A 26,883-nucleotide genomic window follows, 5' to 3' on the forward strand; every position below is an offset into this window, starting at 1 on the left:
AAACTTTGGTGGAGGAGGCTTATTGCTGTTGAGTACACCCCAACCTCTGAGATGGTTGCAGACGGGTTTACAAAACCAAAGACTGGTCCACACTTCCAGAGGTTTGTAAGCCAGCTGAACCTGTCATAAAAAGGTCCAAGTACTATTGACAGGAAGTGAGCAGACTGTAACCTCCCATACGAGATGAGTGGGAGTGTTAAGATGTAGCATCTCAAAGGGAGTCAACAATCAGGAAGTGATCTGGCAGCCTGAGGCATCCACAATGACTCAGCTTGTAGGGAGATACCTTCTCTCCCCTTTAGCTTAGATAGACATCTAACACAATCAACATATTGGTTCCTGATATATTGCTGCATGCTCGTGCTATTAGTCAGTTGAAGAATGATCTCTTACTCCACTCCGCTGCCATCCACCCGTACCTGTTCAACACATCTTATGCAATTTAGAAGGTATCTGATCACCCTTATTGTTTTATGGTTCAGCAAGCTTGTATACTCGTTAATCACCCCTACAATACGTAGCTTACTATATTAGCGTAGGATGGCTTGTTCGCTTTCTACCGTTCGTCGTTCTACTTATATATCGATGCTACAACTTTTCAAGGCCTGATCTATAGTACGTACTATAGAGGTAGCATAACTTGTGCGTTTCTATACGATACGGGCATCGGGATCCCTAATTCGCAAAATCTTCTATACAGAGGTACATAAGGATAGCCACTCGTAACAATGCGGTATATTGCCGAGAGTTCTACGGCAATGTTGCTATTTGAAGTTGATCTGCCCGTAGACAATGTTCTTAGAGCGCGACTCTTCTTTCTAAGCGTAGGTAAAGACGTCGTCTCGACATCTTGAATTCGGACTAGCGTACTAAGTGCGTGCTATTATGTTTAGCGCTTTGGTCGCGTTCTTTATTATCGCAAGATACACTACGCTTGACGTACGCTATAGTTCTCGAGATCATTATAGCATTAAGCGAGATGTCTACGTAGTCGGAGGTAGATCGAGCGGTATATATACTGCTATTCGTCTGTAGTAGATAGGCTATAGCGTTGTCCTGATCGAAAGAGAAGCTCGACTTAGAGGTAGATTTTGTTCTAGTAAAGTCTTTGGGCAATATATATGCTGACTAGAAGCGTTAGTAGGTCACGTAAACATATATCGCGATCTAGTCACGAATACGACTACGGATTATAGCGTCCAAATCTTCTCGAATCGGACAGTCCTCCGTAACTTCTTTAAGCATTTCGAGATACCCTTAGTCAAGCTCCCTTAGGGCTTAGGCATGCCTAAAACTACTAACTTTCGTACCGTAGAACTAGTGAAGGCTTCGGACCTCTCGGCGGAACAGCTCGCGTAGGCTTTACTCGTATATAATGCTTAGCTCGTAAAGTACCTAGGCCTAGTAGATAGATTCATCTTACCTTCTCCGGTACCCGAGGATCTCCTTCTAGATTTTAGTGATTTCTTGCAGAAATATGATCTAGAAGTCTTGGCTAACCTGTTCTTCGCCTATAATTAAGGAGCTAGAAACATACTAGCGTAACCTACTCTATATATAATGAAGTACTTTGATTATATCTAAGTGCAAGACATTTCCTAGTCGGCCTTCGTCATAAATAGTCTGTCTGACAACTAGCTGCTCTATAATCGTATATAGAAGGAGCCTAGTAAGAACGTCTTGCTAGACACTAATATCCTTAAGATCAGACGTAGCCGGAAGGGTTATGTTGTTCGTGTTATAACACTAGGTGGCCCAAAGACTATTTACGCGAAGAAGTTACTACTAGCGATCCTACTAACGGTATCAAATCTAAAGTTTCTAGATCTCGATCTAGCGGAAACGATTGTGTTTTCTAAGCTTAACGGCAGCTTATACTAGGACGCTATAGTACAAGACATTAGCATACCTAACACCTAGACAGTACGGAACATCGACCTAGAGGCTGCTCTCGACGTCCTAGCTTTACCTACGCTATATAGCTTGTCGAGCACGAAGTTTAACAAAACGCATTTTGCTTACTACGGAAGCCCTATAAAAGCCTCCGAAGACGAGGTCAGGTCTACTATACTTGATACACTAAGACGGCTACGTAGAGGTTCAAGCCAAGATACTAAGATCGTTAAGCTACACGATTATACTCCATTTATACTAATAGCCCCGAAAGAAGACGTTACGGCTAGCTTCTACGATAAGATACTTGCTTTATAGGGACATAAGAATACGTAGTAGACGGGCGCTACGTAGCAATTATAGGCTACTACGTAGCTTTAGAATTACACCGAGTACAATGTTCTGCCGAGATTATTAGCTAGATAGATGAAGTTGTATTACTACTCGCCTTGCGGCCGATATGATTTAGGATCTGCCTAGTCTAGTAGTATGACATAGAAGCTAATAGAAGAACAGCGTTTGTATACAAACAGTAGGAGCTAAGCTAGAGCGGCTTCTTATAGCTTTGGCTATTAGAGCTTCTCTCTAGTCCTAATACCTCTAGCACAACCTCTCAACCTCTCAATCCTTTCTTCTATAGAACTCTTAACCTTCCTACGCCTAAATTATAGCCTATCGACAGTACCTAGATCAAGTCACACAAATCGCTCTATTATTATGACTAAGATCAAGAACATAGCGCCCTACGACCTAGACAAGCAAGGTGAGTCTTATAATACCGCTCGTTCCCTATCTATACTAGACTGACATTTTCGAGAAGCTACACAAGATCAGTCGTAGAAGCCGGCTAATGTCGACAGCCTTACTAGCGCCTTCGAAGTCGTCTCCCTCGGCGACATCTTTACGCCCGCTAACTCTAAGGCGGTCAGTACTATCGACGACAACGAAAGCTCTAAGATTAAGGTCGAGACCCCTAAGAAGGCCTTAAACATCTACTCCCCGCTCCGCCTACGAGGCTCTCCTATAGCTAGCGACGATAAGACTAAGGATAATACCGTCGGCGACGGTAAGCCCGTCTACGTCAAGGTCGAGAAGAGCAAGTGTGTCTACACTAAGATCGAGAAGAACAAGCCTGTCTATACTAAGGCCGAAAACAACAAGCTAATCCCTAGTTCTCCGCCGTACTACACTCTACTAACGTCGCCTAGCGGCGTACGTCTCGCCCGTAAGATCTGTCGCTCCTACTAGACACCCGCCGTAAAGTGTATTACTAGCATCTTCAACGAGAACGGCAATGCCGGACGACCCTACTAGGCCTGCCCAAACCGATAGTGTGAGGCCACTAAGAAGAGTGACTTCGAGAAAGGCTAGGACAGCTAGGGCGATAGCAAAGGCATTAATAACAAGAATCCTACCTACTTCTACGACGTTCCGAGTCGTTAGGACAGAATCTATAAGGACGGAGGTAAGAAGGGATTAGGCTTCTAGACTTGTGCTGAAGGCGAGTGCGACTACTACTCTAAGGATCTCTTTAGCGTCTTTAACGTAGAGGTCACCCGGTACTTCTGGCCCTAGTTAGTATAAGTGCTTTAGGACTGCGTAGGCCTACTGTTTTCAGTCGTAATGTGCTTTCGAGAAACGTATTAAAAGTCGAGATAAACATGCTCGTTAGACTATAAGGAGCGTACTCGAAGGACGGGGTTCTCGATGTCTCTATAGGAGGCACGAAGCATCTATAGACGCGCCTATGCCTATTAGGTCGTACTACTAGGAATGAGTAGGGAGATATTATAGCAATATTAGATATTAAACGTTTTACGATCAAGCTATAATATACGATTATGCTTTCACCTGTTTATAGAAGGTACTTTATATAGTAGTATTATTGGCGAACAGCTAGTTTTGCGCCTAGGGTACTATATAGCGCTACTCGAAACACTTCATCGATATTATATAGCTGATGAGCTATTTGCGTAGCTTGCTCCTATCTTGCCGTAGTTAGAGCGGAACCGCCGCCTCGAGTAACGCTATAGCCAATATAATACTACTGTTCGTATAAACATTATAAATATTATGTATACGGCACTACTCGACTGTACAGTCAATGAGTATCATCGCTTACCTTCATCCCGCGAAGCGTCGTCGAGATGTGTTATAGAACATTTACGTATAAAATCGGGTAAGTGAATGTAGAGGGCTGAATTTGCCCCGCGCTAATTGATCCTAAGGCACGATTCTCCCTTAGCGCGGGTCCGAGCACTTTCTCGAAAGAGCACTAAACATTCTTTAGCAAATTGATATACACTACGTCGCCTCGACTTTATACTCACCTAAGTATATCTACAAAACCGCGACTACGTTAACGGCCTCGTACTCCTCTATAACAACCACAACATTCCTCACCTCCTACACGTCCTCTAGATATCTTCCGCAAGTTGTTCCCTCCCGCGCCGTACCTACTCGAGATCGCGTCGCCCGGCGTACGTATATCACTACTACTGCCTTTAGGACAGGCTACCGACCATAGCGTCCGTTCAGGTGATACGAGTAGTGATCGACTAGGGTACTACTTACGGTAAGGTCTATATATTCTCGGGTATCTTAGTCCGACTAGCCTTACTAACGATACTTAGGCGGCGGTATATATCGGCGAAAAGGGGAGTTTCCTCTCGAGCCCTAGACTCGCCTACATTGTACAATTCAGCAGTCTAACAGGTATATCTAGGTCTTTCCTAATAGCGGCTAGCTACTTTAGGCCCGAAACCGAGTTTAGATAGGGATAAGACCTCGACTATAAGCTATAGAAGAACGAGCTTCCCGAGGAGAGTGCTATTAACGTCGCAAAACTGTCGCTATATCCTAACTACAAGAGCGTAGCTATCGTAAAACAAGTCGAAGAACGCCTAGAAGCTATAGGACGTACTAAGCTATAGTTCATCGCGGATCATCTCAAGGCGATATAGCCTACGATCATAGCCTATACGAAGACTTAGTTTGATAATACCGAAGAAGACTATGTCGATGGCCTAGACAAAGAGCTCTAGATAAGTGTTCCCCTGTTGTAGTACCTAAGCTCTAATAAGATTATGTCTAAAGCCGTAGAGCTAGCTTTATTACCTAGGACCGAGCTTGTGTTAGAGCTAATCGCTACGGTAGCCTACGTTCTCGATGCTATAACGGCCAATAGCTAGAACAAATCAAAGTTCGACCTTAAGCGTCTAGCGAAAGGCAAGCTTATATAGGTAGTCGACCTAGGGGGAGGGACTTGTATACGTATTAAGCGGCCTACTGTACTCCGACGTAGCACTAACAAGCATGCTAGGACAATGTCACCTATAGGGTGTCTAAGGAGTCGGCTAACGGCGCTATAATAGGGCTCGAGGTAGTGAGTCAGCCGAGTGGTACGTCTTCGTTAGCTTACTATATCGTCGGATACTAACGACCTCTAGGCGGGTTATACGGCTCTTACTTTATCGACCAAGAGTTCCTTAAGTGATTAGAGACATCGCCCGAAGTTGTCGGTACTAAGGGGCTCGTAAATACTATAAGGTCAATCGGGCTGAGTGTCGAGTCGTTTTCTACTAAAGCTCGGCGCGAGTTCGAGCTTACTAAGATCAAGAACGGGCGATAGTTATCATTTGAGCTGATCAGAGTGTCTACTAGTAATAGAAGACGATTCTCGGTCGATCTCCCTCTATAAGTCGCCATATCCGCACCCTTCGAATCCAGACTGACTTCTCGATAGAGATAAGATGATCGAGCTCTATAGGACTGTTATTGCTAAGGTGATCGAAGAGACGAAGAAGCAGCTTGTCCCCGGCACTAAGGTAGGCTTACATCACTATCTATAGGGACTAATATTGACAAAGAACAGGCAATCTTCCTAACGGGCCGGTTCGGCGACTCTAAACTCTTGTTCGATACAATGTATAAAGAGTTCGGCAGCAAGGTTGTTTATAACACCGTCCGGATCAATAGAGCCTAGGTAGAAGCTGTCGTCACCGGAGCCCTAATGCGCTATACTAGTATTATCTCACGCACCCTACTAACTCGCTACACCTTCGGTATATAGCGTGTCGAGAGAGCTGACCCGAAGAAGCATCCCGACGCCTACTAATTTCTAGGTGACATCGACAAAGATAATAGGAGTAAGTATACCAAGATCTCGGAGAACTGGGCTATCGTCAAGTATAATACGTACATCGAGAAGCTTCCCGTAGTAGAGGGTCGATAGAGCTCGCTACTGAACAAAGTACTACCTTTTGTGCCGTATAAAATGATGTAGTAGCTAATATAAAGCAGGACACTGTCACCGACCAAGACCTATACATTAGCGAGTCAACCTAGTTATAGTACATTATGCCGCTAGGTACTTCGCGGGTAATAGAGACGGTTTACTAGACCGAGGGCGATATTACCGACTATTAGCCGATCTACTCGGACGTCTAGGCTTTCGACTAGAACAATACTATTAAGAGTAACATCGAGGTCTAGGAGACTAAAACTGTGACTTTCGACCTAGCGAGACACAACTTCAAAGTGAGCTACGACAAGGACGACCAGAAGTAGTATAAGGCCTTCGGCCGTATACGCCTTACCTCGTCTAGACCTAATACTAAGATCGAGTAGCAGTTTATGAGCCCGAGCGCTAAGCTACCTAACAGTAAGTAGCTACTATAGCTAAGACCGCTCGACTGCCGCTGACCTAATCGTAGAGCGGGGCCGCCTAAAGCAGAACTAGAAGACAATTGTGATCAAGCAAGACGAGATCATTAGCGAGCATAGCTTCGTGCTCCGCTCAGAGACTCGCAATCCGTTTCCTTACGACGATGTCGTCTCGGGGCCGGTCCTTCCAGCCTAAGCCGTCTCGTCCGCTGCCGAATCGTAGCCTAATGCTCCGCTCGAGGAACTATCTAAAGATGTAGAGATGTCAGGTACAGTAGGTATGAGTAAGGGAATTGAAGAGGCGGTCGAGGAGGGAGTTAAAGAGATAGTCGAGGAGGTGTAGCGTCGCGTTCGTAGGCCGACCTAACGTAGAGCAGAGATGTAAGCGGAGAGGGATAGGAGGAGAAAGAAGAACGGGACAACTCTACGTAAGCAGCACATCCTACCGGACTCGGATAGATATATAGACATTGATGCCTAGGTCGGAGCACCTAGAATATAGTCTAATGACTGGCGAACCAATGTGCGAGCCCGATTGAGGTTGCTAAGCAGGCTGTCCGGAATCATCTACGCTTTCATATGTCAGATTCCTCCTAGTAATGATTATAGTATGTACGAGGCTCGACATTTCCCTAACGTAGGAATATAGAGAGCAAGATAAATGTTTCCTTCTGACTCTATAGCGTTCCAATTCCAGGTTGTGAATGTGTCGTTTGCTATGTTATATATCGTATTTTTCGTAGTCCGTGCGACTAGCGCGGCGCTTTGTCTACTTTATACGTAATCTCAAATTCGAATTATGTAAAGCAACAGAACTTTAACTGCATTAACCAACGCGCTTATCCCTTATTGCACACAATTACTATACGCTAGAGGCACCGAAAAGTTTGGAACTCTAGGCTACACGACTCGCGACATAGATCCTCTTAACTGTGAGTTCATAGTCGCCGTACTCACTCGGATCGACGCAGAGTTAGGAGTGCACAACACCGCCGCCGAGTAGCAACAGTTCTTCGAGAACTTACTCGCCTCCTAACCACTGTACTTTAGCACTGTCAAGGCAATCTCAGCTCGAGGCCCTAATAACATAAAGTTGCTCGATGCAGACAGCTGCCTAGCAAAGCCCAAGCGCTTAATACGGGACAGGATGGAAGCCGGAAACTATACTACCCGTATAGCACGTGTTTTCGCCGAAGGTAGCGCGTGTTTTCCACCAACATTCTTGACCGCAATCGAATACACTAGGAACGCAGAGGAGTCGTCCTCGGCTCAGGGCCGACTCGCGCATCCCACCGTCGAGGACATAACTCCCAAGTCGGCGGCCGGTATCGACGAGGTGGTGTCTAGTGATGAGAGCGATGATGAAGTCTCCGAGAATCAGTCCGACCAGGATGACACCTATGTGGAGGGTGTGCGGCCAAGTCGGAAGCGGAAGGAAGGTCCTGCTACTAACGAGAAGACCACGAACAAGAAGCAGAAGACTACTGATCATCTAAGGAAGAGACCGTACCCGAGTAACTTTCCGCTAATAACCGAGGAGACATCTGCCGTGAATGCCTAGGTTGCTCAAGCAATTGGTATGAGCGGTGACGCACTACCTACTAAGAAGCGCAAGAGACCTCATCAAGATAGAGATGACTTACAGCCGCCGGGTAGTCGCAAGAGCCCGAAGCTTTCTGCACCCTCGTTGCCCCGACCAAGTACTACAGCATCGTCGTTAGGCACGAGATTCAGCAAGGATTCTTTACAAACCTAGACGAAGACGCCCTCGACACACGATATAACATCGAAACCAATGAACGACGCCATCGACCCAATCTCCGAAGGCGTAAGAGACGATCTCGCCCCGCGTATTGCTAATGGAACAACGGCGGAAGGTGTAGAACAAGGGCAGCAAACGCCGCATGCGAACGAGACCCAAAAGACATCTGCCACTACGGCCCAAAACCATCAAGCTCGGCAGGGGTCAACTTCAAACTCGGAGCCGAATCGAACAACGGCTTCCGAAGATGCAGCTCGATCAGCAAGCTAGCGGGAAGAGATATTCCCTGGAGAAGTCAACACGGACGCCGCGGAGAACTCAAGACTGTCTAAAGAAGATTATCAGCCCGCTGATTCCGCTCCAAAGCCACCTATGTTCAATCCTGGCAAGGTCCTAGGTATACCGGGCGAGGATATGCGGACAATGTATGCGGTTCTGAACAGGGCGATCACCAACACTACAGGCTACTTGTACACTGACCTTGAGCACAAGGGACCAGGTGGACTGTACATAGGATCTCCGACCAACCTCGAGCCCAGACCCATTGCCGCGCTTCGAGAGCTGTACGCGCAGATCTTCGGTCATGCCTAGGAGAAAACTCTGCCTGAACTCACAGCCACTGGTAATGTAGATATGCAGACACTGCTTGAGGCTTTGATATGCGCCTTCTTGACCATCAAAGTGTTCCGCAAGAAGCTGCCATGGAACTCTCCCATGGATTGTCTCACGGACCCTAGTCTTGCGCCGATGGACAAGTACTTTCGACGATGCTTAGAAGCGAAGAGGGTCAAATACGAGAAGGTAGTGCATGCAGCTGCTTTCGACCAGATCAAAGACGAGGAATTCCAGAACACCACAGTCATGGAAGCGGCAGAGGTACTGACAACTGAGTTCGCGTTCACCGTTATGGACCAGATCACTCTGTTCCGAAAGGGCCGCACTCCGACGGATGGCTGGTACCGAAGGTTTTTGGACAATCTCAAGGACGTCTTCTGGAATGCCCTGATCATGCGCGGCCAGTTTGAGGCGTCAATGGACAACTTCATCATCCAATGGCGTTGGCCCAAGGAGCCCTTCGACATCGATACGATGACGACACCCAGTGGTCACTACTCAAACAAGGGAGCGCCCGTTCAGTATACTATCCTTCCTGCCATTGTCCGCCACGATTATGGAAGCAAGGGTCCAGGAATCACAGCTTTCCGAGCCATGGTGAGCTTGAATTCGAAAGACATTGTAGGTATCAGCAAAAGAGGTTAGGAATACAGGAGAAATGGAACTTAGACCCGGAAGGCTGAGCTTCGAGTACCAAAGAGCGTGTGGATGGATCGCAATTGCTGAGGACTGGAGAGCGATTGTTTTGTATGGGTTGCAGTGTTGGGAGATTCGGTTAATGGTTGTCTGCAAGCGGCTGGTCCTTCTTTGCGACCGCAAGGTAGAGGAAACTCGACAGAACTACCCGTCAGTATGGCGGGTTGAGTGAGTCGGACGGTACTCCTTTGGCCGGAAGCACGACAGTCTTTAAGCTGCACATCAGTCTTTGGCTTGGATTCCCTGGTTTGTACGCCGGGTTGAGTCTGTTGCCGGCTGGCGCGGTCCGCAGTCCTCCCCGGAGTTGACGCGACTGCTGCAGTCTTTGGGACTGGAGGCGGCGCAAGCGTTTGGGTCAGGCTCCTCGTCTTTCACGTCGAGTTGAGCTGACCAAATGCTAGTGCTGCTTGCTTCCAGCATGGGTTCAATAGACACGATATGGCGCTTCGGACTTGTACTTTATCATCTTCATCCTCAGAATTGGTATTTCAGCTCTTCCATCATCGCACGTCTCAATATCGGAAATCACCGTCTGCCAGTCCAGAGCTGGAAGGGGTGCCGGGGCAATGATCGGCGAAAGCGTGATGTCGAGATAGACGTAGCAAGTAATCTTGCGCGGTCGTCAGGCTGAAGCCGACCAGCAAGCTGAGCATTGTATGCTATGATTGATAGACAATCTTTACAACACGTGGACAGAGTAGGAGCAAGGGAGGTAAAGTTGAAACGAGAGCACGGACCGGCGGCTCTTCCCGAAGAGTTTCGTTCCTCAGGCTACTCGTTCGCGGATGCTTTCACCATCAGCACTGCCAGATCATTACTGCTACTCGACATCACAACCTCCACGACCCATAATTCTCTCGCTGTCGCCGATCTCCTTCAGTATGCCGTTGTCGTCACGAGGAAGGGAAGCTCGGAGAAACACTCGCGGCGGTCAGCTGCAATCGCTAGATGGATGTTCGAGATTTCCATACCCGATAGTAGCGACTTGATGGGCGAGAAGAGATGGCGTGAGAGGAGAAGTGGAACGGCCAAATGTGAAATGTCGGGTCTGCTGGACATCTTTGGTCGCTATGCCGAGTCGTTGCTTCAAGTTGGTCGGCTGGCACACACCACGCGAGCTGGTTCATACGTTCAATGCGGTCAGGTAGAAGGATGTACAGCCAATGACCATAGCAGGAGCCTGTGAAGTGCGGAATGCCCGTGAAAAGCCTGGAGAGATTCAGCTGCTTCGTGCTGGAAAGAATCAGCTGATCTCATGTCCATGATCTCAATTTCCCAGCGACACAAGCACAGTTCTGCCTCAAGATGTGCCGAACAAAGTGGAGTTATCGTTTCCATTGCCAGCAGCTTCCTTGTATCTCCGGCTACAGCCTTTCGAATTGTGAGAAGAATGAGGCTCCTGCGTGACCGCACGGTCAAAACGCACATGAAGGCCACGCCGGCCTCTATTGCAATAGCTGCGATGACGATAAGAAGAGGACTCGACACAGCTTCAGCGATCATTCTTGTTCGATGTCACTCTGTCTTGACCAAATCAAGAAGTTCGAACGAAGGCCGCAAGACAGTCCCCGCACCACCATGCGATCACGCCGATTACCCCCAGCCTACGTAAAGATCACGCCGTGACCACTTTGCAAGCATTTGTACAGCGTCTGTGAGCAGCCAAGCCTAGATTCCGGTCAATCTCGCAAATCAAGGCATTGACACAATTAGCCAACATGGATCAGGCGGCGGCTGAAGCGCATTTCACTTGGCTGTACGACGACGCTGTACGCACCGTCCATTCTTACCAAGCCAGATTATGAAGCAGAGTATGTCGCATATACTGACTGACAACCATGACCGATGTTTCTGGCTGCACTGACCATTTCGGCTTGCTACAGCGTACCCACAGCACTTGTACATGATACTTAACCGTGAGGTCTGCCCCGATGCTATCCCGTGCTTCAGCATAACGACCACTGTCACACATACGGAAGAAAAAACGCACCGACGAGACAATCACCTTTACCACGCATCAGGCTTTCAACAATGGCCCCAAAGTTGACCATCACCCACATCGGAACAGCGACGTCCATTCTCACCATCAACGGAATCAACTTCCTCACGGATCCTTTCTTCTCGCCTGCAGAATCATCCTTTCCCCTTTTCGGTGACTTTTCTCTCAGGGTCGAGGACGACCCAGCGCTCGGTCTGGAGCAACTCCCCATCATCGACGCCGTGCTTTTGAGCCACGAAGACCATGTCGACAATCTAGACGACTATGGCCGCCAGCTTCTCAACGGTAGACTCGTTCTCACTACCGTTGATGGCGCGAGGAACCTCGCACCCCGCCCAGGAGTCCGCGGCCTGAAGCCGTGGGAGAAAGTCAGCGTCAAGATTGCTGGCAATGACTTCCAGATCATCGGCACCCCGACTCAACATGTCAAGGGCCAAGAATGCACAGGCTTCATCATCACCAACGAAGACTTCGGCACCGGCCGCGATGGTCTTCCCAATGCCATCTGGTTCTCTGGCGATACTGTCTATCTCCCTGAGTTCAGGAAGATTGCCGAAGAGTATCACATCTGCGCCGCGATCTTCAATCTGGGTAATGCGCACGCCCCCGAGGATATGAATGACCTCGCCGGTCCGAAGTATCAGATCACCATGGATGGCAAATCGGCTGCGCAGCTGTTTCGCGAGATCAAGGCTGATGTTTTGGCTCCTATGCACTACGAGTCTTGGCATCACTTCACGCAGTTTGGAGACGAGCTGAGAGAGGTGTTTGAAGAGGCAGGTATCATTAGCCAGGTGCGGTGGCTGAAAGGTGGAGTGCCGGTGTCAGTCCTTTGACCATGTAGAGCTCTACATCGACATCACCGTGCTGTAATGGCGCTCGGAAAACACTGAGTCCAGCTCTCGAAACCGGAACGCACTTCGAGGCTTAAGATTGACTGATTTCAGGTGCCACAGACGCTTGACCGCAGTCGCAAGAGCCTGCCGACCATTGCAGAGCAAATGCTGCAACTCAGGTCGAGCAATCTTGTGCACTAGGCATACGGCAACACGCTGCACCCTCACCTGCGTCGACCGGAACTTGCTACTCAGCCATTTGCCCGGTTCTTGAAGAGCTGGCTTTTTGCTTCAGTAGTGAGTTAAAGCGCTCAGCCGCAAGGAACTTGGGCACCAGCCCTCAACTCGAGTGAAGTGTTTGAGTCACATTGTGTGAATACACCTACCTCCGTCTTTCCCGCTCGAGGCCGGAGAAACCGGTTTCTTGGAAGCCAATATTAGTTTGCAGTCTTCAGTTTTGTCAGCTATGTAGCTTTCGTGAACTCATCTTGCTGTCCATGGAGGTACTTATTTTACCAGTACGAAAACCCGAGCATAAATTGCACACGGTGACTCAAGACCTCCCAAAACTTGGCTATAAGAAGACACGAGCCCGACATATCTTCCCACTAAGCGTCGAACATCAGCCTCTGTAACGACTATCGAACATCGCCTGTTCCAGACGACTCTATCGCTCCAATCATGCGTTCCACTCTGGCTCTTGGGCTATTCGTCGCATCGACCTATGCTGCATTGCAGCTATCCCCGATCGCCTTCAAGCCGGAGGACTGGGAAGCGTTCAAGAATTGCTTGGGTGACGAAATCGACAATTACGACGTCACTGTAGTAGAGGAATGGATCAATGTTGGCCCCGTTGAAAGCCGCGACCCAGACTTTGATGGACAAGACGCAATTCTACAAAAGTGCATGATCGAGATCTGCAGTAGACTTCAAATCACTGCTGGATATAATGAGAAGACTTCTGAGGTCCTTCCGGTTTCCACGGCCACGGAGGATTGGTTGGGAACTTCTGGTGCAAGATCATACGAGGCAGCACCAGTTGCAGAAGACGTCTCGGCTGCGCCAAACAGTGCCAGAGATCTTGAGATTGATTCCATGGCAGAACATCGACCATGAACGACCATGTATGCCACGACTGACCAGCAGGAATGAGGCTGTACGAAGAAGAGAGTATCGACGGTGCTCTCTCCTACACAGAAAATGTGCTGTTGGCGGTTGTGAACCTCCAAGGGTAAGCGTAGCGGAGTGGAGCTCTATACCAACCCTTCTGGACTTCAAAGTAGCGTGCGATCTACGCTACCCCTACCCGACGTGCAGTGCTTGTTATGCGACGACCGTATGTTTGCGAGTTCGCCAACAGGCACAGCGCGGTAGGTCACGTGCCATCAAAACTTGAAAGTTGACCAATTACAGAGGGGCTTGGCGCTCGTCCGGGGCTGGTGATAGAGCTCCACTCCCTCGCTGACGCCACCACCTACGTGCTCGCAAGCTCGCACTACGGTGGATGGCTAGCGCTCGGTCGCTACGCTTAATGAAGCCGTATAGGAGCATATGTAAGCTTAAGCTGCGGTACCAGCGGATTGACAGACGGCCCGTCCGATGCCGCTCAAGGTGAGCTCCCAATTATGTGCCGAGGTGCATTGAGCTCCAGATAGTCAGATCACTCCACTGCCTCACAGGGTAGACATTGAAGACCAACAATGGCAGAATTCTCCGAATACGGCGGCGCAAGCGATGAGCTCACCCAGCTTCTCGCGACGCTTCCAGCTCCACCTGAGCAGACTCTGGAAGAGCTCAAAAGGACTGTCAACGAGGGCCGAGAGAATGCGGCTCGAGAAGAGATGAAGGCTCTCGCCAGCCAAGTCCATATCAAGGATCACTCCATCCCGACTCGAGATGGCTATGCATTGGAAGCACGGAGCTATCGCTCAATCTCTCGCGCGGCGGACAAGACTTTACCGATCTACATCCACTACCACGGCGGCGGCTTCCTCTTCGGTACTCTCTCCTCAGAAGATGCCACTTGCTCCCGCATCGCCGTAGATGTTGAAGTCGTGGTCTTGAACGTCAACTACCGCCACACACCGGAGCACCTCTTCCCAACGCCAATGCACGATTCCGAAGATGCATACGACTGGGCCTTCTCCAGCGCTGCAGAATTCCATGGAGATCCCAGCAGGATTGTAATCGGCGGGATCTCAGCAGGTGGTCAACTCGCAGCAAGTCTCGCTCAGACGAAGCACCGCGAGAACGGACCTTCATACAAAAGTCTGAAAGGACAGGTCCTGATGATTCCATGCCTGGTGCATCCAGACTGCTACGAGCCGGTGCGGAAGCAGATGAAGTCGCCAGAGATCTCATCGTACAAGGAGAACGAGTTTGCCCCGATCTTGCCAGTCAGTAGGATGAAGATGTTCACGAAGCTGCTCTTTTCCGAGATACCAGCTTTGGACGACAGGAGAGCGAATCCTGGAGGTGCTTCGCCAGAGGATCTGAAGGGCCTGCCGCCTGCGACCTTTGGTATTGCTGGTCTTGATCCACTGCGGGATGAGGCCATTCTGTACGCGAAGCTGTTAACCGAGCAGGGTGTGCCGACGGATGTGCATTTGTTCAGAGGTGTGCCGCATGGATTTCGCAGGTTTGGGGATAAGCTGGCTGCCAGCAAGCATTGGGATGAGGTTATGCATAATGGTATACGCTGGGCGTTGAGTCAGCCGAAGCCTGTGGATGCCATGAGTGTCAGAGTACATGGATAGATGCGAATCGCAAGTAATGGCGATCCTATATGGTCGTGTACAGTCGACCAGGTGGAGAACGAGTTGCAAAGGCTGGTGCATAGCAGGACTACGAGAGCGCGTCAGCATACCGAGCCGATGCGATGACTTCGACTGTGCCGAGCGAGGCCACGCATCGTGATCTTGCTCGTGTGGTATTATAGATGATCTGTAATCAGCAATAGATAGAGCAAGTTCTTCTTTTGGGTCACGCGTACTTCGCGTTCATCATCGTGGTGCTCGCAATTCGTCAAGACGATTTTGGGGCTTGTAGGGCAGATCATGTACCTAGTCCCGTGGGGTCATGATCCCGCAGACATTGGCATACTGGTCGCTTTCCCGCAGTCAATACCGCCCTATGATGTGCCGTTCGAGGGAGGGTATGCTGATGCTCAATTTGTCTCCCGCTGTCCTTGACAACCATATCGCATAAGGACCGCGTCGGCCCACTCCAAGTTGAAGCCTCAAGAGGTCCCAAGCCAGCGCTTCAGCACGCCTAGAAGGTAGTCGCTCAACAATCTCGACTGACTCACCTCTCCAACTCACCAAGCGCAGTGAGTAGCTTTACGATCGATACCGCAGTCCCACCACCGAGAATTTCCCTCGCACATGCAACTGTCTCACTCCTCGGACACGACACGGTGATAAATGCACGGACCGCATCTCGAATCCGAGGCTCGACGTTAACGTGCTCAACACTCAAGCCGGCTCCGACCGATAGACTAGCGTCCTGGTTCGGCGACTGGCATAAAAATACCAGCCACGTTGGTCGGCGTCTCGAGTGGCGTGAGGTGGAAGATAGGATCCCTGATCCCGCAGCACGCGCAGCTAGCCACCTACGCGATGTATCCGGCGCCAGCATGCTCTGAAACAATCTCAGGACCCCAGACTAGTTGGGCATGCCGTCGAAAGGTTCGGCTGTTACAGCCTTGCTGGCCTGGTTGACGCGATCTTAGACATGGCTACCGACCACACACTACCGACCACGTTATGCAGATCCTGGAGAGTTTGGGCGGCAAGCGGGCGGCGCCGATGCCCATATGTAAGGAGGAGTTGTTGACGAAGGTTGAACAGCGATGTTGTTCGGACTTTGCGAGGTTGCGTTTCCGCGCTGGCAGAACTTCGTCTTCATGCCAGAGAGTGGTGAGTAGGCCCGAGTGTGTGCCCAAGGCATTGATGATCAGGCAAGCTCTCCAGTGTACAGTATCGTGCGTGAGGCTCTGCTCTGTTGTGGTAGTGTCGTCAGCACGCAGAAGGATTCACGGTAAACAACTCGTGAGCGTTACACCGCTGCAACGAAGGCCGAGAAGATCCCGCTGGATAGACTTTCGAAACTCGTCACACTCCATTCCATCAATGTTGTCGCCCACGTCGTCGAGGAGGAATTCCCCAAACATTCTCTGTACCGCGATAACGTGGAGAGTATGTTGCATACATAGTCTTTTCGGGACTTGATAGCAGATGCTGTCCTTGTCTATGCGACATGGTTATAAATACAAGGCCGACCGTTTCACCACATTCCAAAGCCATTGATCTGCATGCTCGCCGGAACCTCGGCCATCTCTTGCATTTTGCGCCCACTTCGCCCACACGGAGCCAGCCGCTTTGACAGCTGTAATGGACGAATTGAGTGAGGAGTGCATATCGATGGAATCTGAAGCGGTTGGTGATAGCTGCGGCGCAATGCGCGATGAAGTCGTCCCTTGATAGGTGTTCCTAAAGGGGAACGTTGGTTCTCCATAATCGTGACCCTTGCGAGACCCCTATCAGCAGTCACAGTCGTCGGTATCGGGAATTGCCAGCTACGCGAGCTGTGGATATGGACCGTGTCGAAAAGGAACTCAACAATCTGCCTTCACTGAACTGTCTGTGGCCTCATCAAGCAGTCAGAGTTGGCACCTGCTGATATTATGCGACCTTGCCGCCGTCCGAGACACTCGGTGCGCCACATCTGGTGGGTTAGGAGCGCTGCTTTCATCGTTTCGAGCTTACGGCTTCCCCACGTGGCGCTTACAATCCTTGTAGTTGTCTCTGGCAGCACGACATGATGCACTCCACACAATGCGCAGACTCGCAGTATCAAGGCACGAACAAGCGCGACTGACCGCGTCATTGGAGCGCGTTGCTGCAGTTCGAAAGTGCCGCATGCGTGCGTCGTTGACGAGGCGGCAGCTTCTCCTAATGGTACGGTAGCGATGGTCGTGTAGGACAATGCGCGCGATCGAGATGTCTGGAGCGGCGCTTTGCGTGGCGGTGGCGGCGTGCGACCAAAGCTGCTGAGGAGGTGGTCTCCATGTTCTTTGACAACAGCTGGCTGATTTGGCGCTCGTTGTGGTTGTGAGGGCGCTTCGCGCAGCGACGATCATCATCACACTGATCAGCACAAAGGAAGGGCAGTTTGTGTGGATCTGCCCTACTCTGCACCAAAATTGCGTATCTGTGATACGCGAGAGGAGGGCACGGCTCACTTGACGGCGCGACTCTGGCGCCCTTTGTCGTGCTGCAGTCTGCACAGTCGGTGGCCGTGTGGAGTTGCATGTTTGCTTTCAACAAGCTCGACGAGGCCGCCTGGTGTTGTGTTTCAAGATTGCATGCGAGCTCATCAATGCTGGCCACGGAAGGACGAGTTGGAATGTGCCGAGTGAGATTGGCCGTCAAAGCTCCTCATTTGCAGCAGGCTGCAGCAGTAGTGCGTGGGGTGATGTTCTTTGTATAGTGTGTTCAGTGGGCCCGTGGCAGACTAGTAGTAGGCGAAACCTCTCCGCATGAACGCAATGGGGCCGAAGCTACATGTAGACTGATACGCATTCTGGAGTCACGGAGTGGACTGGGCTGTCGTTGAGGTGGCGACAGTGGCACACACTCGATGATAAGCGACTTGTTCAGCTGCTGGGGCGGGCCTCGATGCCATGACCACCAACAACGACTCGGCGCAATGGTTGACGACTCGGAGAAATGCTGACATGTCACCCTTCCCGTGGTCTGATGTGGATGGCGACCACGTTTGAGGCGTATGTGGCTTGTTCTGGAACTAGGGGACGTATACATAATACGGTATAAGATGTACTGTAGCTCTGGCTCTGGCCCGTACCGCTGCCCCTTCCAGCGAAGGGTTTACACCTGGGCAGTATGCAGCTGGCAAACTCTCGCGCAGTGTCGCTGTTGCCGATGTGCATAGCAATTGTCTGTGCGCGATTGTGCGCGACAGGAGCGAAGGCAACTGGGTGTGAGCAGGTAGCCGCCAACATCGAGCCATTGCTATGCTCATGCTCATGCGGAGTCTGTCCCAGCACCGTGAAAAGCCAAGTCGATAATGCTTTGACGATGGCTCCTGCGCGACGATGTCACAGTCATCTGACTTGTTCGCTGATCACGACGATCCGGCAGCAACCAGACAGACAAAGCACGAACGAGCCAACAGAAACGTCTCCTTAGCTGGCAAGCACGCAACAAACGGGTGGAGCCGCTCTCGCTGTGTGTCAGGGAGAACGAGAAAATGTTGCAACTCGCTTCCACTTCCCTGCCCTCTCGTGCCTCTCTGCCTCACACGCGCTAGTCTGTATTTGCCTCGATGCCTGCCTGAGCAGGTGGACCGCGTCGGGACTCAGCTCGTCCGAAGCGTCTCACTCGTCTCAGCGCCAGCTGGGGTCCTCACCAACGATGCACACTCAAACTGCACTCGCTCGACTGGCTGCATAGCAACCCCAGAGCGCTGGGAATGATTGAGCCACATCTGCAGCGTTGCCCTACCGAACCTCGCCGTCGTCCGCGAGCCTGCCTGACTGCGTGTGAGCAGCAGGGCGGAAACATGCGGGCCCTAGCCATCCCACGTCTCTTGGTGCTGCACCTATCGTCACCTGCATGAAAGTGAGCATGGGCCATGATCATCCAAGCCGCCAACGTGCACGAGGACACTGGAGGACGTTTTCTGCTCTGCGCTCTGATTCGCTGCGTCTGACGATAGTCCAGCTTGTTCCTGAGCTGCTGGACAGCCCTCGCAACGAAGGCAGCTCGCAAAGGCCTCTTCTCCGCTTTCCATTAATACCTACCCATCCTCCCTCATCGTTGGAGTGCATTGCTTCATACACCATCCCACGAACAGAGCACACCATTGCAGGCCATATGCCGCACAATCGGGGACGTTGATCACGACTCTCACCTCACGCCATATCAGTGCACTCGGCGTCACGCTATTGCGCCATACCGTCCGTGCCCACTGTGATTCATCACTGTCCTTGAAATATCAGCAACATTTCCACCGCGGCAAACATTCTTGCTTCCTTCTTCTACATCACACTACAATACTTTACCGTCGCCGATTCAACAATCTCGTCGAAAACACACTACCACAAACATGGACTGCTTCCAGGACTTCTGCCTCTTCTGTGACCGCGAATCACTCGATGGCCCATACTGCTCGCAACAATGCAAACTCGCAGACCTTGAGAAGTCGAGCAATTCGATCCCCAGCTCACCAACATCACCGACTTCTTCATACAAGCTCGCACCGGCCTACAACTTCCAGCCACAACGGACTCCAGGCCACGATGCACATGCACCCACGAGTCAATCATCCCGCCCCCGCTCCAACTACTTCATGTGGACCGAACAAAGCAACAACGACGCACGGCAACTGACTCCGTCGTCCTCAAGGACGTCACTATCATCGACATCGAGCAACGCTACAACGGCCGGTGGCTACTCGGCCAATGCAAAACAACAACTACACGACTACTTTTCTTCTTTCGACCAAGCCAGGGCAGCGAAACGACGATCAAGCCTCAGATGATGACAGCCACTGGAGCACTTTGACGACAATGGCGTCCGTCCTTGACTGGCCTTTGTGGACGTAACCCACCTGGCACGAATACCGGTACTACTCTTCGACCCTCTTGTGTTGGAATTCTGTAACTGCTACCTTGATCGCGATTACTACACGGCTTCTTGATCCAGGCATCAGGGAAGCTAGGCATCTGTTTAACGGCTGTACAACTAAAAGCATTTTCTTGGGAATTGGGACCTTGTTTGCCGAAACGAAAACTTAGCTGCTGAAGATGGGGAATCTGGCGCAACGTTGGAATGGCCGGTGAGCCAATTGCATGAACGGAATGGGTGTTTCAGCATCAGAAAGGGTCCAGCTCGCTACTCTTTGTGTTGATGTTTGTGTGTTTGTCTAGCATGAAGGAAGGAAGGAGGATACCCTTGCTTGAGCGATTTTCTGTTTCTTTGCTTACAGCACTCTGTGGTTCGGCTTGTTGCGGGCTTGCGCAATGAGAATGTTTCAGCATTGGAGAAGAAAAGCCTTCCCAGTCAGATGGAATGGGGTACTGCACTGCACGGCACGGTGACAGCGGGAGTTTCAGAGACTGTTCAACGTGCCACTTGTCTCCAGAGAGGCTCTGCCAGCTGGCAACGTTGGGACGGCGGGTTTGCCTCGGAAGCCGAGGGAGGTGGTTCCAGTCCTTTGGGCTGGGAACAGAACAGAACAGAATAGAACACTTGGTTCTAATGAATGAAAAAGACCCTTTTGCATACCTTGCAACTTTTCTTGTGTCTCCAACAAAATCCATCTTCCTTGTGATCGATGTCTACAAAGCTGCTGTCCAACCCATCAAACCTTGATGGCGAGCAGCAGCCGTGAGCTGTAAGCTTAGGCAATCCTCATGGATATCCCATTTCCCCGACCTTCGATTGGCACATCATAGTGGTGAGCTGCAATTGCCATGGGCGCACATTGATGACATCGTCCTGCGTGGTTACAGGAGCAAATGTCGTGCTCCGCGGTCGGTAGTGAGTGATGGTGAGCTGTCCGAGTGGCACCAGTCAAAGGCAGCGAGGGTCGGTGTCGTGTAGTCTACAACACACCACCGGCGGCCGACTCGTTTGACGCTTTCCCCCGCCTCTTTGGCCAACCTCTCATCAAGCTCTGCATCAGTAGTCCATAGCCGCAACGGGCTAGTTTCGAGGTATTTTCACGATTGGCCATCAAGTTTCTCACTTTCCAAATGCCTCTCAGCAGGTACCCCTTCGGCGCGATCGTGAGCGAGCGACTCGCTGGTGACTAGACTATCAGTGAGCGTCGCTTGCGCGAAGCTTCTCCATCGTAGTGGATGCGTCGATTGCTGCGATTGCGAGCATGGCCCACGTTTCTCGTAATGCGCAGCAGTGTACATGTAGGGTGGAGGAGAACTCTCATCGGGAAAGATCTTCCATGAAGAGGCATGTGGGCGATAGAATATTGGACAAGGGAGTCGCCTCGTTGCGATTGGTGTGTCACAGATCGCGGCTGCGCGAAGCGATCTTGGTCGAGCCGCGCGTGCCGTGCCTATCCTGCCTTCTTATCATCACTTCCGTCAGGGATTGTTTTCTAGTCGATAGTGACGGCCATGTTGGATATTGCCAGATCTTCGTACGGGCCATCCAGGCGCGCGAGCCGTTCCCAGCAAGATTTTTCTGGCCGATGTGAGTGAACACCGCCACCAAGGTGGGAACCACCAGGTGTGACCAACAGAGTCAAGTCTGGTGGCACGAAATCAAGACCATCATCACCTGAAGTGGAGTGCCACACAAAAACTACTACTCGGAAGAATCTCCGAGGACTCCATCATACGACTCCATCACCTGCCAGATCGAAATTGCGTGCCGTGCGATTCGGAGACTCGCCTGATTCTTGCAGGGGCATCACCTCGCTTGGGAGGTATTAGCATCATTGGACCATTGTTTTACCTTATATGGATGCCTCGGGTTGGGAAGCGAGGAGACTAATTCTGGGATATCTTGGTTGTGATCTGGAAGGGGGTGCTGTGAGATCTGGATGTGATAGGATGGAGGTGTGCTTGCATTGTTTGTCTAGGGTGCTGGGGTGGATCTTGTTGGTGGCGTGTCGCTTCGAGGGATTCGGTTGTCTGGACATCATGGTGATGTTGAGCATGAACTGAAGCGAGCGAGAAGCTGGCAGGTATGCAAGGCTAGCGTATGAACAGGCGCTGAGGGCATGAAACGAGACGTTGTCCGAAATGCCTCAGATCTAGATTGATGGTCACAGGCTTCGACCACATCACTCTTGCCACTGTGTGCTCACACTATCTATGGCTTCTTGGCTTCTGAAGCTCCCCTTCCTCTCGTCCGCGGAGTAGACGCTGCTTGGCGTCTCGGATGGACCTGTGGCACCGTCACGTTTCGTGATCACCAGATGCGCACCTTCTCTTGCAAAGAAGGTGTTGTCGACAGAGATAGCATCATGGCCTTCCCAGTGCTGCTAACATCAGTCTCAGGCTGTACCATCAGAAGCATCAAAACCTACCAGGTACCAAAAGACGACGGCCACGAACAGATCCCCACCAAGAATGTTGCCCAACAGCGCTGGCAGCATGGACTTCCAGATGTAATACCAAACCGATATCTTCAGATCCTCCAGCCAGATCGCCAGCGGGATGAAGAACATGTTGGCCACAACATGGTCCAAGCCGAGTGCCACGAATGCGAAGGTAGGTCACCATCTGGCCGTCACTTTGCTGAAGTCCTCTTGGCCATATATGCAAGAAAGCATGCCAGACACACGAGCCAATTCGCGCCTATGCCACGAAGGAAGATCATATGCCAGTCGGGAGACACGATCTTCTTATCCGCGTTCAAGATAGCCTGAGATCGGTATGGCTCCGAGTCGAAGATGCCGCCGTACCCAATGATGAAGACCACCACGAAGAGACAGCCCAGCATAATACTCCAGAATGTCACGGACCAGTGTATGAGCATGCGTGGTATGCTAAGTCTGCGTTGCAGTACTGACAACGTTGTGAACTATCCATCATCAGACTTATCCATTTCGATCCACCTGGCTGCCAAACTCACCATAAAGCTGCCGGTGCAGAGATCAACCCCAGACGTCAACACCATAACGAGGCCGATTGGAAAAACCAGCGCTCCGATCATCCTGATGAGCCCGGGCGCGTTCTCTTGGAACCAGGGCGCCGTGCTGGTGCTCAACGACACCGCGCATGCGAAGGAGAGCAGCATACCAGCAATCATGCAGCTCAGGAACATCTTGTCGATGCGCATGTGTGCCTTGTAGACGCCTGCTCGGCCACATAGCTCGATGGTCTCCTTTGGCGTGTAGGCATTGATGCCACTGACGATCTGGACCTGCTCTGTTGGTTGCATGGTTCAGAGGATCCGTATCTCGCACCAACAATGACCTCGGAGAGGACAGACTGGCATTGCCATCAAATGAATGTCATACTCCACACTTTCCGGCTGGAGTCTGCAGTGCTAATATGGAGACGAAACAGCCACGCAGCACAACGAAAACTTCATTCCTGCTCATGTGAGGTTTCCGTGATACTTCCACGCTTTACTAGGTATCAGGCGATTGCTTTGAGACATCGCTGTTACATCACTTGGCTGGTCGTTAACCACGCGCCTTGGAGCCAAGGGCTGTCGACAAAATCCATTGCCGGTCGGGTCCTTGTAACAAATGACCTTTGCAGTCGGGTTCTCCAGATCACGGAGCTTAGGCAACATGCGAGCGCTTCGCGTAGGTCGCTATAATCCATACATCGCTTTGAAACGCCGGACGGTTTCAACAATGATGTTTTTGAAGACAATGAATGATACGCTCGGCGGCAACGAATTTTGTAGACAGCCCTTAGGCCCTTGGCTGTAAGGTCTAGGCTGTAGGTAACAGTTGAGCCGGAGATCTCCCTACACCAGTCCATCTCTGTACCATCGTTGGTGGTTACCAAGCCCAAGGACGATGTCGTGTCGTAAGGAGACAGCCAAGAAGGTCAGGAGTATTGTGAAATATGGTAGAGGATCCATCGCGGATGTTGGTAGATGGGGCATGTCCAGTTGCCGGATATACTGGTCAGAGCTGCAGTGCCTTGGCTGACTGGTCTCTACATAGAAAGGACTCGTTCACGGCGATGCAGACCATTGATCATATCGCACTACGATGCGTGACGGTAGCGGACTTGCGCCTTGAAGCTGATGCCAGAACGTCGAGATGGTCACCACACGTTTGGTGTCACGCGATAGTTGTACTATCCGTCCAAAGGAGAGGACGCAGTGACTAAGTCCTCGGATGTTCGGTCACGGGCTAAGTACGTTGTTCTTGTTCTTCGTCTCGCAAATGCTGACATGGCGGTAAGCGTCTCGACAGGGCCTTTGTCAGTTGCAGTAAAATGATATGCTGAAAGGCCGATGTCCTTATTGAAGTGAGCGAAGGGCAGCGCTCCTACGACTTGAGAAAGATCGTAGGCATCGTCGCAATATGCATATGCATATGCTCGTCGTCGCAATGTGCTCTCACGTATTGCAAAATTGTAAATTCTTTTTTAAATAATAAGCGTCCTAGCAGGATTTGGCAGCGAGGGCTCTTATCCAGCGACCCACCCCCACTGGGCACAGACCGCATACACATACATGCGGATTAACACGGCGAGGCAACAGGTGACAGATTCTGATTGTTATTCTCGCTACGGGAGCTTTACGGACATGCTCCGTTCACTCCGGCTCGCAAGCGCGCCTCGTTCACTTTCGCATGCCCTCCAAGCTGCCCTTCGCTCAATAATATCCCGTGGCGAGCACAAAGGCACAAAGGCACATAGTCCGGTGCACCAAGGATAGAATCGTTGCCTTTGTTTGGAACTCGCCTTCTTTGATCGTCCTTCAGCAGAGCTCGATGGTGGACTTGATGCCTGCCAGGCTCGCTTTGTCAAGCAAAAGATGTTTATACATGCTTTTCACCACGAGGGCATTATCCTTATCGACTTCGAGTACCGCGTGCTTTCCCTATTGCATTTCCTACAGTTCTACTTGCAGCCGGTCTGCCTTTCCTTCATCATGGCCCCACGTAAGATTGCCAACGATCCTTTTAAAAAGTTTTGGAAATCCAAGTTTGTAAAAGTGGAGGAAACCACTGACAGTACGCTGGCGTACAGTGCCCTAACTAATGCAGTGCATCCCGTCTTCGGACCAACGCAATGGACGAACCTTCCAGTCGGCGGCTGGGACGTCGTTGAGCAGTCATGTAAGCTTGCGAGTCTTTTCTTTCAATCTGCAGCGCTCAGACCTTTCTGGGCAACACTCATTTGCTACAGTGATCCGGAGACAGCATCTGATCAGAAAAAGCAATTTTCCCTTGCGGCCTTTGGGGGCATCGACGCCACTCAGCAGGCACAGATCGATGAAGTCCTCAACGAGGATCTACCGACACACCTGAAGTTCAAGATTGACGAGAAGACCTTGATTGGCGCCCATTGTCAAGAAAACGGAACTTCGATGTGTTGCGGCTATCATACGCAAGCAGAGGGTCGTAATAGCAACGTCTTCGTCGCCAAATCGACGTATCAAGCACTACAAAAGGCCCAGTCTCCAGAGGCGACAGATATCGTCGAACTGACATGGCTCAGGTTCCACCTCGCGGTAAACATGGTTCATGAGGTCGCTCATGCCTTGCGGAACGCCACTGACGCTTCCGAAGAGGAAGAACCATTCTTCGGCGATGCCATCATATCAGAGATTGGATTTGAACTGGAGAAGTGTCTCTTCGGCGGCCCGATTATGGCAATTTGGGCAGATGAAGACAATAAGTACAGCAAACACGATGGGACCAAGAGTAATCTCATGGGCCTGGTGGTTCAGTTCGAGTGGCCTTACCAACAGCTCGTGACAGAGTACGACCTGGAATACAGAACAATGGGTAAAAGGCGGGATCCACGAGACGTACGGGAACTCGATCTGGCCTGGAGAATCAGCATTACTTTATTTGCGAAGTTCTTCAGCGACGCTTTCTGGCAGAGCGTCGATCAGGAAGACATGGAAGCCTTTCATCCACCACATACATGCGGCTATACATTTCGCGTGGACGACAAGGCATACTTTGAGCCGGTATGCCGAGCAGATGACGAAGCCCCGTACCTAGGCATGACACATCATCGAGATGCCGATGGCGTTATACTTCCTGGCCAGGCTGCGGGTCCTGCTCGGCCGGCACTCTCACGTCGTGTCTTCGGGGGTAGGATTACGAAACCCGGGAAAGAGGGAACTCGTCGCTCGACACGGAATAAATCTGCTTGAGGCAGGATCTTTTGCGTGGTAAGCTTTGTGTTTTCTTTCCATTCATATAATTACTATTTTCGTATGTTTTCGAGCTCTGTTCACCCTTTCTCCATTATCTACCTTTTTCAAGTTGTCAAGTGTTTGATGAGAAAGACTGGAGGGTAGACCCCCAACCTACTCTCATTTCAGCACCACGCTGGATCAATGTGGCAGCTCTCGCGCTAGCGACCAAGTCAACGCAACCACCAGGGTACAACAGCGGAATCAAGCAGCAAGCAGCGGTGTTGTTCTTATCGTTGAGACGAGAGAACTCGGGCCCGCCAAGTTTGTACCGCGATATGTCTGGGACCTGACTTGCATCTGGAGTAGTACAGATCGAGTGTGTGCTGATTTTTTGTTCTTTCCGTGTACCTGCTCACGGAATCCTTTTATCGAGCTGGAGACATTTTACCCGTGATGGCTTGACCTGAGCAAGTAGCTGTAAGCCGTTACGCCATGTCAGGACTGACCTGATCGCCATCTTCTATAACAGTTTGACACGTTGCCGTGCAGGTATATATGAACCATCTCTATAATGCAAATGCA

At 50.8% G+C, this 26,883-nt stretch overlaps 10 protein-coding genes across 10 annotated transcripts; 9 read left to right on the forward strand and 1 right to left on the reverse strand.

The window, feature by feature from the left end:
- Window positions 1–2,610: 2,610 nt before the first annotated feature.
- Window positions 2,611–3,207, forward strand: CLAFUR5_20373 (uncharacterized protein; the record flags this gene model as incomplete). The annotated part of the gene is made up of 3 exons (XM_059463209.1): window positions 2,611–2,656; window positions 2,774–3,105; window positions 3,157–3,207. The coding sequence occupies 3 exons, from the start codon at window positions 2,611–2,613 to the stop codon at window positions 3,205–3,207; spliced, it is 429 nt and encodes a 142-aa protein (XP_059319191.1).
- A 4,498-nt stretch (window positions 3,208–7,705) lies between these two features.
- CLAFUR5_13950 (uncharacterized protein) lies at window positions 7,706–8,119 on the forward strand (the record flags this gene model as incomplete). Its single annotated transcript, XM_047913098.1, has 1 exon — window positions 7,706–8,119. One exon carries the CDS (start codon window positions 7,706–7,708, stop codon window positions 8,117–8,119), a length of 414 nt encoding a protein of 137 aa, XP_047768939.1.
- Window positions 8,120–8,692: 573 nt separating this feature from the next.
- Window positions 8,693–8,911, forward strand: CLAFUR5_13951 (uncharacterized protein; the record flags this gene model as incomplete). Its single annotated transcript, XM_047913099.1, has 1 exon — window positions 8,693–8,911. One exon carries the CDS (start codon window positions 8,693–8,695, stop codon window positions 8,909–8,911), a length of 219 nt encoding a protein of 72 aa, XP_047768940.1.
- A 42-nt stretch (window positions 8,912–8,953) lies between these two features.
- Window positions 8,954–9,580, forward strand: CLAFUR5_13952 (uncharacterized protein; the record flags this gene model as incomplete). Its single annotated transcript, XM_047913100.1, has 1 exon — window positions 8,954–9,580. One exon carries the CDS (start codon window positions 8,954–8,956, stop codon window positions 9,578–9,580), a length of 627 nt encoding a protein of 208 aa, XP_047768941.1.
- Window positions 9,581–11,662: 2,082 nt separating this feature from the next.
- CLAFUR5_13953 (uncharacterized protein) lies at window positions 11,663–12,466 on the forward strand (the record flags this gene model as incomplete). The annotated part of the gene is made up of 1 exon (XM_047913101.1): window positions 11,663–12,466. One exon carries the CDS (start codon window positions 11,663–11,665, stop codon window positions 12,464–12,466), a length of 804 nt encoding a protein of 267 aa, XP_047768942.1.
- A 681-nt stretch (window positions 12,467–13,147) lies between these two features.
- On the forward strand, window positions 13,148–13,582 carry CLAFUR5_13954 (uncharacterized protein; the record flags this gene model as incomplete). The annotated part of the gene is made up of 1 exon (XM_047913102.1): window positions 13,148–13,582. One exon carries the CDS (start codon window positions 13,148–13,150, stop codon window positions 13,580–13,582), a length of 435 nt encoding a protein of 144 aa, XP_047768935.1.
- Window positions 13,583–14,166: 584 nt separating this feature from the next.
- Window positions 14,167–15,222, forward strand: CLAFUR5_13955 (AB hydrolase superfamily protein; the record flags this gene model as incomplete). The annotated part of the gene is made up of 1 exon (XM_047913103.1): window positions 14,167–15,222. The coding sequence occupies one exon, from the start codon at window positions 14,167–14,169 to the stop codon at window positions 15,220–15,222; it is 1,056 nt and encodes a 351-aa protein (XP_047768936.1).
- A 4,372-nt stretch (window positions 15,223–19,594) lies between these two features.
- On the forward strand, window positions 19,595–20,029 carry CLAFUR5_13956 (uncharacterized protein; the record flags this gene model as incomplete). Its single annotated transcript, XM_047913104.1, has 1 exon — window positions 19,595–20,029. The coding sequence occupies one exon, from the start codon at window positions 19,595–19,597 to the stop codon at window positions 20,027–20,029; it is 435 nt and encodes a 144-aa protein (XP_047768937.1).
- Window positions 20,030–22,297: 2,268 nt separating this feature from the next.
- Window positions 22,298–23,400, reverse strand: CLAFUR5_13957 (putative formate transporter; the record flags this gene model as incomplete). Its single annotated transcript, XM_047913105.1, has 4 exons — window positions 22,298–22,495; window positions 22,544–22,651; window positions 22,801–23,040; window positions 23,092–23,400. The coding sequence occupies 4 exons, from the start codon at window positions 23,398–23,400 to the stop codon at window positions 22,298–22,300; spliced, it is 855 nt and encodes a 284-aa protein (XP_047768938.1).
- Window positions 23,401–25,080: 1,680 nt separating this feature from the next.
- Window positions 25,081–26,316, forward strand: CLAFUR5_13958 (uncharacterized protein; the record flags this gene model as incomplete). Its single annotated transcript, XM_047913106.1, has 1 exon — window positions 25,081–26,316. The coding sequence occupies one exon, from the start codon at window positions 25,081–25,083 to the stop codon at window positions 26,314–26,316; it is 1,236 nt and encodes a 411-aa protein (XP_047768925.1).
- Window positions 26,317–26,883: the final 567 nt, after the last annotated feature.

This window comes from Fulvia fulva, chromosome 12 (assembly GCF_020509005.1).
Source record: "Fulvia fulva chromosome 12, complete sequence".
In the NCBI taxonomy this organism is placed as follows: Eukaryota; Fungi; Ascomycota; class Dothideomycetes; order Mycosphaerellales; family Mycosphaerellaceae; genus Fulvia; species Fulvia fulva.